At 32.6% G+C, this 15,837-nt stretch overlaps 2 protein-coding genes across 2 annotated transcripts in view; one reads left to right on the top strand and one right to left on the bottom strand.

The window, feature by feature from the left end:
• The window catches only part of LOC129801718 (rhodanese domain-containing protein CG4456), an 887,636-nt gene that overhangs the window by 138,393 nt on the left and 733,406 nt on the right, over window positions 1-15,837 (top strand). The window lies entirely within an intron of this gene.
• LOC129801698 (phosphatidate cytidylyltransferase, photoreceptor-specific) lies at window positions 510-15,816 on the bottom strand. The gene is made up of 4 exons (XM_055846981.1): window positions 15,579-15,816; window positions 10,295-10,516; window positions 2,439-3,450; window positions 510-2,340 (listed from the first exon to the last, which is right to left on the bottom strand). The coding sequence occupies exons 1-3, from the start codon at window positions 15,663-15,665 to the stop codon at window positions 2,440-2,442; spliced, it is 1,320 nt and encodes a 439-aa protein (XP_055702956.1). The 5' UTR covers window positions 15,666-15,816; the 3' UTR covers window positions 510-2,340; window position 2,439.

Genomic DNA, 15,837 nt, shown 5'->3' with positions numbered 1-15,837 from the left:
ATAAATATGAAAAGAAATTAGTTTGAGTTTTCGATGATGTAAATTAAAAATCAGTAATTGCTTTTCTTTTTATATTATAATATTCCTAATAACTAAAATTTTTGAATTTAATTCGCTACGACTTTTTTTTAAATATTGATGGGGTTAAGATTCCCCTTTCAGAGTAAATTATTCACAGTAACTTTCATTCAAATTACTTTCCGAATCCCCGAATAAGAAGAAAATCTAAATCAGTCCAATTCATAGAATCCTCAGTAGAAGGAAATGGAACAACTTTGATGTGGGGCCACTTTGAAATTGGGCTTTTTTCTCTTTATTTTTAAGTGGAATTGAGCTGTCTCACTTGAAAGGTGCCCCACTTCCCCCTATTAATGGTTTTCTCCCTACATCCAAATGTAAATCACATGGCCCTTCCAATAGTAAATCCTCCCCAACGAAGAAGACGCTTAAGAAACAGAAATTTCTTCTAGAAGAAAAAATCCTCAAAACTAAAAGAATTTAATACAACATTTTAGATTGGATTTCAATAAATTCTTTTTCTTTATTACATTAATTTTTCTTTTTTTTGTCACACAATTATATTCTCTAAACATTGAATACACATATTTAAATATTACATATAATTATAATTCCTAACTCTTAAAAAAAATTAAAGAAAAAAGAAAAATTAAACGGTGAGAAATGTAACGAGAAGATGAGATAAAATTTGAGATATTGAGCTGTTTTCAGCTTCTTATCATTTTACAACAAAAATATGTTGGAGAGAGAGAGAGAGAGAGAGAGAAAATGAGAAAAAGTATAATGTTATTGAGGAATAATTTAAGGAGAGAAGAAACAAACAAAAAAACAGTGTAAAATTTTAAAAGGAAAATGTATGTTTTGTTAAGAGAAAAGTGGTGAAAAGAAAATTAAAAAAAAAACGATTTATTATAATGACATTGTATCGTAAAATCTTCCTAAAATTCTCTAAAATACAATTATTATACACAGAAGAAAAATTCTCTTTCATTTTCCTTCATTTTTTTTTCCACCACTAATTTGTCCTAAATCGTTTTTATATTCAAAAGAGATAAAAAAAATGAACTAGCTTGACTAAGCAACTTAAATAAGATTATTGGCCACTGTTTAAAAATAAATGCTTCATTTTTCTCACGTAAAAATCTCACATTATTTAATGTTTTACGTAAAAAAAGAGAGTTTAATATCCTTTATTTCCTTGTATTTGACTAATATTGCACTAAAAATGACTCTATGAGTTTTTTTAATGCGCTCTTTGAGAAAAAAATAGCATTTCCCGCTGTTGAATGATTTTTTTCATCAGGGAAAAATGCTTCGAGAAAATGGAATGGTTAATTTAATGAGAAAAAAAAATTATCAACAAAAAGAATTTTCAGCGCATTTTCTTAACACTCTTTGAGTCTCTCATTTCGAGATTTTGCTGAACAATTAACATGACATAGAAATATTCTTTTTTTTTGTCTATAAATTCTCTCATTTCAAATATAGTTTCCCTACAAATCGACTAGAAATTATTCTTTTAACTTTCTAATTTTTTTTATTTATTTCCTCTTTACTACTTTTCTTACCTTCCAAAATGCTTGGAAGAACGTCTCATGATTTAGTTTTTCCTTTTGTTCTCTAATTTGCAAAAAATAGTGGATAAACATTGCTTGAATTTGACGATGTCTAAAATGAGAATTCTTTTGGTCAGGTTTCTTATCTATATGGGGATTCTCTCTATATATATCTTATTTTTTTTATCTTAATTACTTCATAAATTTATAATTTCAAAAGGATTGTCGACTTTTTGAAAAATCCTCAGCATTTTATAATATTATTCATGAAGCTTTCTTTGGCATTTACATTATTATTAATAAAATTATTGAGGTGGATTTGTTAAGAGATATTACATTTTTTAAAATTGAAATAATAAAAAAAATAAACTGCAAATAATAAAGCACATTCAAAAAATCTTTTCTAGATAAATATTTTATTTATTTTATCTTTTTTTTTTATCTTGATGCCTGAGATTTTTTTTTAAATAAGCTGAGATCTTGAGAGAATGTTGATTAGACTGGTTTAGACTAGAAATTGATTATTATTATTATATTAAATTGCAATTTTTAATATTTATTTTTGAACTAAATAATTCACTTTTTAAGTTTTGAAACTCTTCCTTCCACACTGATTTCTTTACCAAAAAAATCCCTAAATTTTCGAAATTCGAAACGCTTGAATTCAGAATTTCACTCATAAGTCGACAATCCCCATAATCTTTACTAAAGTAGTTTTTTTTTCTTCTTCAAATTTTCCACAATATTTAATTCTATCAATTGGATCCTATTGTTTGAGACAAAAAAAGAAAGGAGACGAGGGAGACATTAACAACATCTTAAACAACTTAAAATACCAATTTTAGAATCCATCATTCTACTCACTTTAGTTGATGTCCAGGATATTCCTGGCCTCAAGGTGATCCTTCAGTGAATTAAACAGCTGCAACTGCTGTTCTGGCTTCAGCGTATAAACCTGGGCCAGAAGCTTCCCTGGTGATGCCGTTCTAATGAAGCTAGAGATGTAGACATTGACAAAAGTTGCCATGAGAAATTGACAATCGAAACGATCCATAATGCCTCCATGTCCAGGAATCATATCTCCAAAATCCTTAATTTTGAATGCTCTCTTAAATCCCGAGGCAAAGAACCCACCAAAGGGTCCAATGACTGAACTGAAGATACTGAGAGATAGTGAATGTAGCATAAAGGGATACATGGTGATACTCTTGCCCAAAATCTCATATTCCTGCGGACGAAACAAGTAACTGGGCTCACATTCAATTGCCATCTTATTGAGCTTCTCATTGTACTCAATTGGGCAGACAAAATATTGATAGTGACACAGGAACCATGAGAACATCAATCCAAAGATAACTGTGGCAAATCCTCCACCAATAAATCCTTCCCAAGTCTTTTTAGGACTCAATTTGATCAATGGTGTCTTCCCAAAGAAGAATCCAAACATGTATGCCATTACATCATTGCAGACAATCATTGATACAGGAACAATAAACCATATCATTCCCTCAAAGATATTCTGAATAATCAAATAGCTCTGTGTGACAACAATCAATAGAGCCACATGTGTCCAAGCAAAGAGAGAAAACTGCTTCATATAGTACTTTTTCACCAGTGACAGCACAAACCACACGAATCCCATGCAGTAGAGTGAAAAGGACAAGAAGCGATGGTATTTTACAAGGAAGCGCAAATAGTCCAATTTGTTGATCACCACTCCAAAATAGTCCACGAGATTCTCCCCATAGAAGAAGTAGTTGGAGGTGAGTAGGAAGTACCACGAGAGTGAACGGAACCATGGTAGACCATGGATCCGGTAGACAGAGTATCCAATAGAGATGATCTCTTCGAAGCACTTCACTTGCACAAGAAGAGTCTGTCGAGAATCAATTATTTTTTTTAGTCAATAAGTTTTTGGCAAAGGAAGAAATCGTAAATTCTAGATGGTAAGTCTTCCGAATTTTAGCCAACTTACAATTTCGGCTATTTATTGTTCCTCAAATTTACATGAATTTTTAGTTAAAAAAAATATCATGAAATATCCATTAAGAATGGTAACAATTACAAAAAATAAAAAAAAGCTTGAAAAAGTAAAAAAAAAAGGTTTGGCAAAACGTCCCAGATTTGCGAAATGCTTGAACTCGTGACTTAGACGCTATACCCATACTTATCCGACGGGTTAAATATACTACTAATGGGAACCGACGTTCACCAGTTCTCATTAGTAAGATTGACTTACTCAAAAGATCGCCCAAAATAGCTTAGGGGTAATATAATTGAATTTCGGATAAAAATTATTTAGACTATGAACAGATTTATTACCTGTTCAGGACCGATTGGAACCAGTTCAGTTTTATTGGAAATTCTGAGACGTTTGCACTGGCCTCAAACGCTCAAACATGATCCCATTCGATTGAGTCTCTAGAATATAGAGCCCTCTTAACTCTTTCGCGTCTTTAGGGTAATGTCATGACTCGGGGAAAAAAGTTTTTTTTGGGTATATACATTAATTGAAATCTATCTGTTCGTGCACGACATCATAATAGAAGGATGTAAGATTCTTGGCTCATTTTCTCAAGACTCCAGTTAGATTTCAATTAATGTAAATAGCCAAAAAGAAACTTTTTTCCCCGGGTCATATATGACCCTAAAGACGCGAAAGAGTTAACCCTTGACCTTGAAAACCCGTTATTAGGATTAATTCAGCGGGATTTTCGTATATTGCCCAACACACAATAAATTTTGTTTGTAAACATTTTTTTCAAAATTTAATATAATGCCCAACGCACAATAACTTTTATTTAGTAAACATGTTTTTGACATTTCAATGAGAGTGAATGAGATCTAGATCTGGTCATCTTGCTCACTCTCACAAAAAATTTTGAAAACATATTTACAAACAAAAGTTATTGTGCGCTGGTCATAATGCTCAACGCACAATAACTTCTGTTTTGTAAATATGTTTTCGAAACTGTCTATGAGAGTGAACGAGATGACTAGATCTAGATCTCTCCCTCTCACAGGAAGCTCCGAAAACATGTTTACAAAACAGAAGTTATTGTGCATTGAGCATATGGACGAAATGTCTGCTTGTACAACCTCTAATACATATCCAAAAATTAAAAAAAAAATCGCATGACGCGACACGTTGTGGGAACAAACCACAAAAAGTTTTTGAGGGGTGGGAGAAAATGAGGAGCATGTTAAAGGTCCCAGGGTCGACTTATGTGGGAGGGTTCCCCGAAGGACCCCAAGTATCTATCTCAAACCGTTTGGGATCTAGCTATGATATGGCAACGGCCGGATTTACAAACGCACAGACGGACAAACAACGTGACGTCAAAAACTCGAAAATTCAGATTTACAAAATTCTACCAAAATACGATTTCTTGGGTGTAAGGAGGCGAAATGTATATAAAACTCAAAATCGAGGTATTATATATTGCTCTGTCTGAGAAGTTCGATCAGTAAAAAAATAAAAAAATTGTTTTTTTCTGATCTGTACCATCTCTGATAACCCTATTTTTTAACTTTTATAATTTTCTGTTCTAATGCGTTGAAATAATTTTGATGTAGAAATGTTCAAATGATATCTATACGTCGAACAAGTGTTGTTTTGGCCATTAGAGATCTCTATTTTGACGTATAGTATGTGAATAGTGATAATGTATTCGGACAATAAAATAGGACCACTGTAATAAACTCAAATTTATTTCAAGCATCTAAAAAATAACAATTTTAGTGTAATGTCAATAATTATTTAAGTGTCTTGACAATTAATTTTTCAAGTTTGGATAAAGAAAACTATGAGAAATTGGAGCAAATATAGAACTTTCTTGAGGCTCTATTAGATTTTTGAGGCTACGAAATCATATGGAATGATCGTGAATATCTTAGCAGACATAACCTTAGTGTTTACATAAATATAATTCCCAACGCAGACTAACTTTTGTTTAGTCAGCATGTTTTTAACATTTCAATGAAAGTGAGTGAATCTAGATCTAGTCATTTCGCTCATTCTCATGGGAAATTTTGAAAACATGTATACAAACAAGAGTTATTGTGCGCTGGTCATAAGACTCGGAATTTTGGCTGCCACCGGTTCCACGGGCCAGAAAACAACAATTCGGGATTTTCAAATGGTTCAATGTGTCGAAATCAGTCTAGCACGTCATCGTAAGGTATTCTATAGGAAAATTTTGGTTAAAAAGGTCCTCAGATAAGTCCTGACTAAGTTAGAAATGGATTTTGAACAACAGGGTTACTTGGAAGGACGAACATAATAACATAGTGTTAATATCTTTGAAACATAGAACGACTATCACTATTACACACCATTATTACTATTCACATACTATACAGTGCTGTCTCTCTATATGCACACTCTCTATATGCACAGCTTTTGTGTCGGTTGCATTCAAAATCAATTTGTTTACATTTTGACAAGTAATAAAGAAAATTATTTTCTTCGTAACTAATTTTTCTTGTTTTTAATTTTCTTAATTTTATTTTTTCTGTTTCATATTATATTTAAAATAACACGGGAAATTCTAGAACTATAAAAAATGATAATTTATTAAAAGAAAGAAAAAAACCGTTGGGAATTTCAAAAAAAAAGGTGTGCATATTCAGAGAGAGAACTGTCAAAAAAAGTACCCAAACTGTGCATATAGCGAGACAGCACTGTACGTCAAAATAGATCATCCATCATTTCATCATTTCAACATTTCTACATCAAAATTATTTCAACGCATTGGAATAGGAAATTACAAGAGTTAAAAATGTAGGCTTATCAGAGGTGGTCCTATTATTTTTGCTATCACTGTAGATCGTACTCTACATAATTTTTAACGTGTTTTTACGTCATTTATGTCCAGCGCACAATAACTTTTGTTTGTAAACATGTTTTCACAATTTCCCATGAGAACGAGCGAGATGATTACATCTAGATCTCACTCACTCACATTAAAATGTCAAAAACATGTTTACTAAACAAAAATTATTGTGCGTTGGGGATTAAGCACAAAAAATAAAATGGCTAACAAAACAAACTCTTGTGGATACAATGCCTGAAAATGAAATGTAATATTTTTAATAAAAATTGATTTTTTTAAATAAAATCCATTTAAGGAGTGATGCTTGGAACCTTATAATACATAGATTGTCATCTTTACTTTCTCTAAAATCGTTCTTAATATATTTTAAAATGAATAAAATACAGACATAGCTTTGGATACTATTTCGGACACCTTGATTCTCATAGTTTTCCCTTCCGGAATTCTTCCAATGGCTTTTTTCACAATTTCTCTAACCAGTATGCACGCCAAAACCATGCGAAAAGAATTCACGGAGAGCTCTCTCTCGTGAGTTCGAGCACTTCGCAGGTTAAATGGCTCCTGCAAAGCAAAGACGCTTTGTCACCTCTTTTTTAACATATTGCGCGTACCATGATTTATATTCAATAAGTTTTTTTTTTGGAAAACTGGTTATAAACCAGTTCAAATCTGAGTTCTATAGTTTATCTTTAAATATGCTTTTGTGGGGTCTTTTATTTTATAATGATCTTGCAACGCAGCTTGAGTAGACCAATAAAAAAAATGAAAATGGATAAACAGAATTTCGAGACGTATCAATTTAAAGATTACAATTACAAAGATTACAAGGGCAGGAAAAAGCGGGATTGATGGCGTTGAACTGGTTTTTCGAATGAACGAACCGTTTATGAAACCTTTGATATAAAACGCTTGAGGGATGGGGGGCTGAACTAAAATTATACGGATATTAGATAATAATCCCTTACAAATTGCTGCTATCTTACTGATATGTTTTACCGCTAATTTAACTTTTTTTTATTGTTAATAATAAATAAGAAAATAATGAGCAAAGCGTGAAGGGTCAAGATACCTCATTGACAGAAAAGTCGAGCTATTTGTTTAATTGTACAAACGCTGATAAGGATAGTATTACTTTCTTCTTTAGAATATGAGTTAATTGATCCTTAAGCCTTTTATTAGTTTAACTCTTTGAGGACGAGAAGGTCAAAAATCGATTAGGGTCATAAAAATCCATTTCTTCTAACTTTTTAGAGCAAAATACCGAGAGGGGCAATTCTTCTTCTTCTTTTGTTTTACGTTTTGGCTGTCGGACTCAATTACATAGGTCCATATAGCCATTTCATTCGCTCACTAAATTTTAAAATTTTTTCATTTATCATTTTATTTTACTTCTTTAACGTTCACTGTTTTTTTAATTATTATATGCTCACTTTTTATTTATTTAATCATTTAATGAATTAAAATATATGTCTTCTTTATATGTCTTTTGATTTACTTTTCCATGAAGTTTTTATGCTCACTTTTTCTTTTTTTTATCCCATTATATCATTTACTCGTCTCTGACTAAATACTTTGCACTGATTCCAAGCTCCACGTTAATCTATTTTCACCGTCATATTCCCTATTTTGTGATCTTCTTGAGTTCTTCTATTTACTGAAATGTTTTGTCTACAGTGAGCGAAATTCAAATAGGGACGACCTTATAAGTGTCGGATCGACCTAATATTTTTTGTATAATATAGGCCTATCCAACAAGACTTTTTATGGTAGTGACCCACGCGCAATTTCGTTCGTGCGTGCACACCAGCCAAATATCAAATTTTTAGGTGATTTTTGAGCGAAATTCAAATAGGGACGATCCCGATTTTTTAAATAAAAGTGAAACAAATCAGATCAATGAGAATTATTTTAATATTGTGGACTTGATCTCTTATTCTTTATGCCAGAAATAAGGCCTTTTGTGGAATTTACAAAGGCTTTGACGCTCAATTCTATCGCTAAACCGGATGACATTTCGCCCCATATTCCCGATTGAGAGAGAGTCTACTGTAGAGGAAAATTTTCAAAATACCAATATAAATTATTTATATTTTGATGAAGTTTGTTAAAGATTAAATAGTACAATTATATTGTTTTATATAAAATAAAATAAATATTGCAATAATGCAATTACCTCTCAATAGTAGCATCGAAAAAATTGTATTTTTTTCTGATAATAAAGATATTATTCTTTGCACAAAAACGTAGTAAATGTTACTTCAAACGCTGGAAATTTGGTATTTGATGCATGCATTTATTGCCACATGGTGGTCTTGAGAGGGTTAATTTGATATTACAAATAGGGTTTTCTATATCATTGTAGAAAGTCGTAGCTTGGTGAAAATTTAAGGTAGGGTGGGCAAAAAAAAAAATAAATAAATCTAGAACCTAAAATCCCTAAATAAGAATTCCTTTAATCTCTGCACTTTCTCAAAACCTATTTTTTAGAGCTCATGGAGTATTTAAACGTTTATAAAATTTTAAAATTCACTAATTTCTTATTATTGTTGTGTCTGGGCATCTTTACTTAAGTAAAATAATGCAAATAAATATTTTTTTCATAAGATTTTGGTAAAACAAAATCGTACCCTCCAGTCTCGAGCTGAAGGGTAAAATTGTCTGGATACATACCGAAATTCCAGCAAGTACAAGACCCAAAACCTTGTACGCCCTCCATTTTTAGCGAGGAGACACACCTTTTAACGGGAAGGCGAAATTGGCATCATAGAAAACAGGCAGTAACCAGTCAAAATTTTGTCTGGATACTTTCGTGAATTGCCCCTCAGCTTTAGAAGGCCGTAGGAAAAAAATCATTTTTGGGTCACAGCACAGGTGATCCATCCAATCGTTCTTATGGCAGAATCGCATTGACAATAAAATGCTCGCCGTAACCTCACCGTATTTCGTTAATTTACGCATTACCGTGTTACCTTATCTCATACTCGGTGGCACTAGGTGAAAATAATACAATAAAATTGAAGAAATAAAACGAAAATGTGATAAACGGTGAGCAAAAAAAAAACTGTAACGGTGAATTTCTCCTACAGTTTTTTTTTGTTCACTGTTTATCGAATTTTCGTTTTATTTCTTCAATTTTCTTGTATTATTTTCACCTGGTGCCACCGAGTATAAGATAAGGTAACCCGGTAATTGAGAATTTGCGTAAGAATTGCAATGAAAATGTGTAAATTAACGAAATACGGTGAGCATTTTACTGTGAATGTGATTCTGCCCTTAAAAGGTTAATCACCATGCCCGAATATAGGACATTCGGGGCCTATTATTATGTTCGAAAATTTAATAAGATAATTCGAGCGAAATATTTCCAGAAAAAATAATCATTTTTTCGTTTTTTTTTTTTAATTTTTTAATGATTTATACTAAAGGGATGAAAACTGAAAACTCTCGTTTCAATAAAATTCATTTTCAACTTTGCACAATTGTACAAATCAACATAAAATATATAAAGCTGCCTAATATATCATACCTTTTATAAATTTCTAATTGTAAAAATTCTCAACAGCTCAAAATCTGCAAAAACATTAATATCTGCACGTAATTTTTCAATTTGAAAATAATGTGATAACATCTTTGCCAATATATCTTTAGCGTTTCTCAATCATAAAAATCATTTGATATTATATGAAAATAACTCTGTAAAAGATTTAATTTCTTGGCTCTATTCCAATATTTAGCTAATTTAGAAATTTATTTGATAGCTGCGATAATTGGTTACACTATGAAGAGTATTCGATGTGGAAGTTTTGGTTTTGATACTGATTGTAAGTCGAGTATTTGAACCAAATTATCTAACTTCCGCTTCTCATAAGAAAATGATTTACTCACCGTAACCATGAGAGCCAGAGGTCCACCGTAGATGATCACTCCAAAACCTGACACCATGATCATCGTGAAAACACCCCGAATCACCCAATTTCTCCATTTGGCCGGAAGTCCAGAGACAGCTGTCTCAAGCAAATGTGGTACCTTATCCGTACCCTGTTGCAGATTCTTGACCATTTCCTCAACATACTTCTCCTCAGGAAGTTTCTCCTCTTCCGAATCAATCTGAAAAAAACCCAAAAGGGAATTCTTAAGAAAACTTTGAAGGACATTTTCTTATTAGTCGCATATAAATAAATGGGAGAGAAAATTCAACGTCATCTCTCGCACGTAAGTCTTCCTTTTAGTAAATTTGCTCAATAGCACAAAATTGATTGACATCTCCAAAAAAGGGTTTATTTACTGTTCCGCTTTGTTATTTACTTAAAGCCACACCACATTTTTCGTATATGGAATTTTTTTTGTGTATTTGATGATTTTATTGAAGATTTTATATCATTTAATAACCATGGTAAAATTTTCATTATATGCGATAAGATAGTAAGGCAGCAAAACGTATCGTGAATATTTGAGGTTCATCTTATTTCTGGGAAACTCCTACCAGTATTTGTTAATTGATTTTGTGGGATATTTTGCATATAGTTTATGAAAGATATATTTGAGGAAAAACATGAGATAAAATTAGAATGTGTTTGCAAATAAACACTTTTAGCCTCTTGACCAAACCGAATATTGGTTGTATATTCCTATTGGGTTTTTTCTTTGGTTTGTTACGAAGGGATTTTTGTTTTCTTAAACCAATTTTGTGCACATAAAAATGATTTTATAAAAGTTTTATCAATTAAGTAAGCAGATATTACTATAATTTTAAGGGTATTCATTCTTTTTTTGTTCATGTAGGTGATGAACATCATTTAGGGAGAGGTGGGGCTACACAGATGTATCATTTTTTACCATATTTCTAAAGAAAGCGTGGCCTTACAATTATTTTATTTTGTTCCACATTTCTTGTAGAGCTAAATTACAAGCAAAAAAATCGCAGGAAGAGGTGGGGCTATATTGAGTTGGGGTACAATGAAAACGCAATTTTTTTTGCGTATTACTAAATGAAGATGGGCTGTAACGTAATGTATTTATTGTGAGAATTTTACGAACTTTAGTTCAATGATAATTGTATTATTGTACAAAGAAATCGGAAATCAGATCATTGACACCATTCATGGACAAGAAATATTCCTGCCTCCACTGTTTCCAAATCTTGGATCCCCGAGAGTAAACGATTGCAATGGACAAAGCAATTGGTTAAGGTCGTGCAGCAAGTCAAACAGAGCACTCGTCTAGTTAACGAGAGTTTTCCTGTTCAATTCCGGGTGGAGGCAGAAATTTTTCCTGTCTCCATTTCGGAGAAAACTGGATGGTTTGAGTGTCACTTGCTCTGATTGAGGATTATTTCTACATAAATATTGAACAAAAAATTCGCAAAATCCAAAAAAAAGTTTTGTATCAGGCTCTTAAATATTTCACTGAATAGGAAGGATAGTGTTTACTTCTAATAAATAAAGATTTCCTCAATATTCCTGCTAAGGTTATTATTATTAAGCGTATCGTGATTCGTGATATATACGAGTATATTACAAGGTAATCATTTTTACAATGTTATATCCTGTATTGGAAGAACCTCCTAAGCCAATTGTAGACCGCCCAGGAACGCCTTTCCAACGATGTGGATGCTTCTTCCGTGCCCCCGGAGTTTTTTGGGCAGAGGCAGTGCATTATATTTTTTTCACAGTTTTATCACAGTGAAAATGTAGTTGCTCGCACCGGGCGGGGCTCTAACCCACGAGAGTCGAGTCAGAGATCTCATCCGCCCAAGACCCAACAGTCTTGCCTGAACCGATTATAAACTAGTAACTAATTTTTTCCGAAAATTAATTTTATTACTCCCATCATTCATTTTATTTCCTCTTGGGCAATCTTTTGAGTGTTTTATGAATCGGTTTAAATCGGTTGCAAACCAGTAAACGGTATTTGATGAGGAAGTACTTTTGAGGTATAGCATCTACAGTCGAGTTCCTTAAATTTGAACGACGCCGACGGTTGAGTTCAAAATGTAAAATTTGAAGTTCAGTCAAGAAAGTTTTGCGTGGATGAATCTCACATATGGCTATATATTGTAATAGCTAGCCTTAAATCTTATCTTTCCTGAAAAAATTGAGAGTCTAGAAGGGGGAGGCTTTGAACTTTCGCACACAAAAATGATGTTCAAGTTCAGTGATTGTTTCTGACTACCATGCAAACCGTATGGATTCTCCAACTATGCCAAAAAAATGTCTTACTTATAAGGTTCATAATCCCACCCCACAAAATCCCAGGACATCCTTAGATTTTCCTCCAGAGCAAAATGAAAATTTAATGGCGATTTGTCCGATAGAACAATCAAGTTTCTATCATCGCACACGATTCACGCCATCATTGAACACCCCATTTTCACCGTAAATTTTGCACCGGACACTAAAAGTTGCACATCATTGTTTAAAGGGAACTCTAATCTACTTGATTAAACCGTTTGTACAAGGAATAAAACATTTTAATATCACTTTTTTGGAACTTTTCTGAGAGATGTTTTAGACACTCAAAAACCTTTTTTTTGCTTGATTCTATGAGAATTTCACTCCGGAAACGGTTAAATCTGATGAATACTTTCTTGAAAAATCCAAATCTGGTATTACAACTGGTTTTTGACAATATTTGACATAACCTCACTTATCTGTTGTTTTTCATGTCAAAGAAAAAAAATGGTCCGTGAGAAGCTGTTTTGTGAAAATTTTAGCATGTTCATCTGCTGAAGCTCAATATCTGTGCTATATTCCAATTCCCGCAGCTGCAGGAACAGAGAAATCTTCAATGATGCGCATTCAAACGTTTTTGTGCATATCCGGCTCCGTGGAGGAATGGTGGAATCTTGTGTGGTCTTCTCGCTTGCAGAGTTTTAGTCAATTTTTAGCTTTAAAAACTTATTGATTCATGTAAATTTGGTGATATTTGGACTTTTCAAGAAAGTATTCATCAGATTTAACCGTTTCCGGGGTTTCCGAAGTGAAATTCTCATAGAATTAAGCAAAAAATGGTTTTTAGTGTCAATAAAACACATCTCAGAATACAGTAGAGTCTCTCAAATCTGAATCTCTCAAATTCGAACGCCGTTTGGATTCAAAATGTCAATTGTGAGGTTATGTTAGAAAGTTCGTATTCTTGGTGAATGAAAATCATATTTATACCAGTAGAGTCTCTCAAATCTGAATCTCCCAAATTCGAACGCCGTTGGGATTCAAAATGTCAATTGTGAGGTTATGTTAGAAAGTTCGTATTCTAGGTGAATGAAAATCATATTTATGTGCTTCTTCCTGAATGTTTACATACATTATGATCGTATAAAATGAAAAGGAAGTATGTTACCACTAAGGCTTTCGAGAAAGTACGGGAATTTGATTCAAAGTAAAATTTAATCTCAAACAAATTTCGTTAGTTTTGAAAAAATCGTTCGAATTTGGGAGGTGAGAAATGTCAAAAATACCCCCCGAGCGTTCGAATTTAGGAGACTGTAGTTCCAAAAAAAGTGATATTAAAATGTTTTATTCCTTGTACAAACGGTTTAATCAAGGTTAGAGTTCCCTTTAAATAATAATGAGCAACTTTTAGTATCCGGTGCAAAATTTACGGTGAAAATGGGGTGTTCAATGATGGCGTGAATCGTGTGCGAAGATGGAAACTTGATTGATCTATCGAACAAATCGCCATTAAATTTTCATTTTCCTCTCGAGGAAAATCTAAGGATTTCCTGGGATTTTGTGGGGTGGGATTATTAATCTTATAAGTAAGACATTTTTTTTGGCATAGTTGGAGAATCCATACGGTTTGCATGGTAGTCAGAAAAAATCACTGAACTTGAACATCAGTTTTGTGTGCAAAACAGCAGAGCCTCTCCCTATAGTAACTTCCGCAACAAATTCCATTTATTTCACAATAAATGTTCTCTAAAGTTATTTATCTTAAATTTAGGGAAAGTGAATTTCATACGAATTCCGTTACGTTTTTGAAAATATTGTTCAAATTTGATCAGTGAGAAAATGTCATCTCTATACCCCCAAATGTTCAAATTTGAGGAACTCTACTGTAAATCACGTTTTCGAGCACTTCGCAAAGGCTGGGATGCTTTATCGCCTATTTTTTAAATTAAAATTTAAACATAGCAATTTTAATTTGCTGAGATGGTGATTAGGTGAAAGCAGAATTTTGTACAAAAAGTACGAAGGGCAGGAAAGTGATACGGCCTGTTTTGCATACAAGTCTCTAATTTCATTCTATCAAAAAACTGATAAGAGGTAGCTGAATCATTGGGTGCTTAAGATTAAGTACAGTTTACGTCTACACTCTAGTGAGTGTAGCAGTAGACATCCAATTGTATTATTATTCAGTATCTCTTGGGATACGTCTGTGCGAGAAATTAAAAAAAGAAATTGAAAAATGTTGATTACACAACTTTACTGTCGAATACCCAAGACAAATTTTTTTCATTAAAAAATATACTTTGTGTACATTTTTTAATTACAATTTTTTTTTGTATATACTTCCTCATCTAATATATTAGGAAAAAAGCTTAATTTCAAAGCTGCCCCACTTTCCCCTAAAGTCACGAATTCTACATAATTATACATGTATATTTTTAGCAGATAATTTTAATATAATAAAAATCTCTTTTAAATTTTCAGTGATTTGAAAAATAAAGTTCTTGAAAAATTGAGCACGACTATTGTCCAATAAACAAGAACATTCAAAAATAAGAACACCATGATTCAACCACTTTGTTTTTTCACAAATCTTTTGAAATTATTAAGAAATAAAAAGATACTTAAGATTTGTTTAAAGATTGATTTATAAATAAAAGGAAATTAAATTAAATCGCAAATTCTTTGTCTGAAATATTTGATCAGATGCTTTTAATAATGCAGATTCCGCAAAGGATTTATGACACAACAAACAATGCTCTTTTTGCCCCTCAAAACAACCACAGATCTCAGATGAGGGGAATATTTGCAAAATTCTAATCATACCTCATGCTCTAATTGCATTCTCTCAAATGTTGATAGCACAATTGGATCATAACGATCATAATGTCTTAATGGGATTAACTGAAGAGAATTAGTAAAACATTTGAATTTTATTGATTTTTCAGTCAATTGCGCGACTTTTCCGGGCACTTTGTCCCCTCTGTTTCCCTTAGACTTACATGATCCGAGGAGTCTGCTGCTGTTTGAACATTTTGGGGCTGTTGTGGCTCGTTCTCCCCCTTTCTACGTCTCACTTCATCCGCCATCCTATCAGCTACAATGTATGACACTTTTCACTAAATTTCCAGTACTTCTCACTACCTTTTCTTCACCAAAATCAAGAGCAAGCTGAGATATTGCGTCCGAAAAAAATATTTTTTCCTGTCAAAACAAGTTTTGGGTTGACGGTGTGTTGCCATATATGTACTGTCCTGTCAG

This window comes from Phlebotomus papatasi, chromosome 2 (assembly GCF_024763615.1).
Source record: "Phlebotomus papatasi isolate M1 chromosome 2, Ppap_2.1, whole genome shotgun sequence".
NCBI lineage: Eukaryota > Metazoa > Arthropoda > Insecta > Diptera > Psychodidae > Phlebotomus > Phlebotomus papatasi.
The sequence above is the reverse complement of the archived record's forward strand: the minus strand, read 5'-3'. Positions and strand labels throughout refer to the sequence as shown.

Coding starts and splice junctions, on each gene's coding strand:
- LOC129801698 (XM_055846981.1), bottom strand. CDS start 15,665: ATGGCGGATGAAGTGAGACGTAGAAAGGGGGAGAACGAGCCACAACAG. Junction 10,517..15,578: donor CAGCAGACTCCTCGGATCAT/GTAAGTCTAAGG, acceptor GGTTTTTTTCAG/ATTGATTCGGAAGAGGAGAA. Junction 3,451..10,294: donor CTCTGGCTCTCATGGTTACG/GTGAGTAAATCA, acceptor GATTCTCGACAG/ACTCTTCTTGTGCAAGTGAA.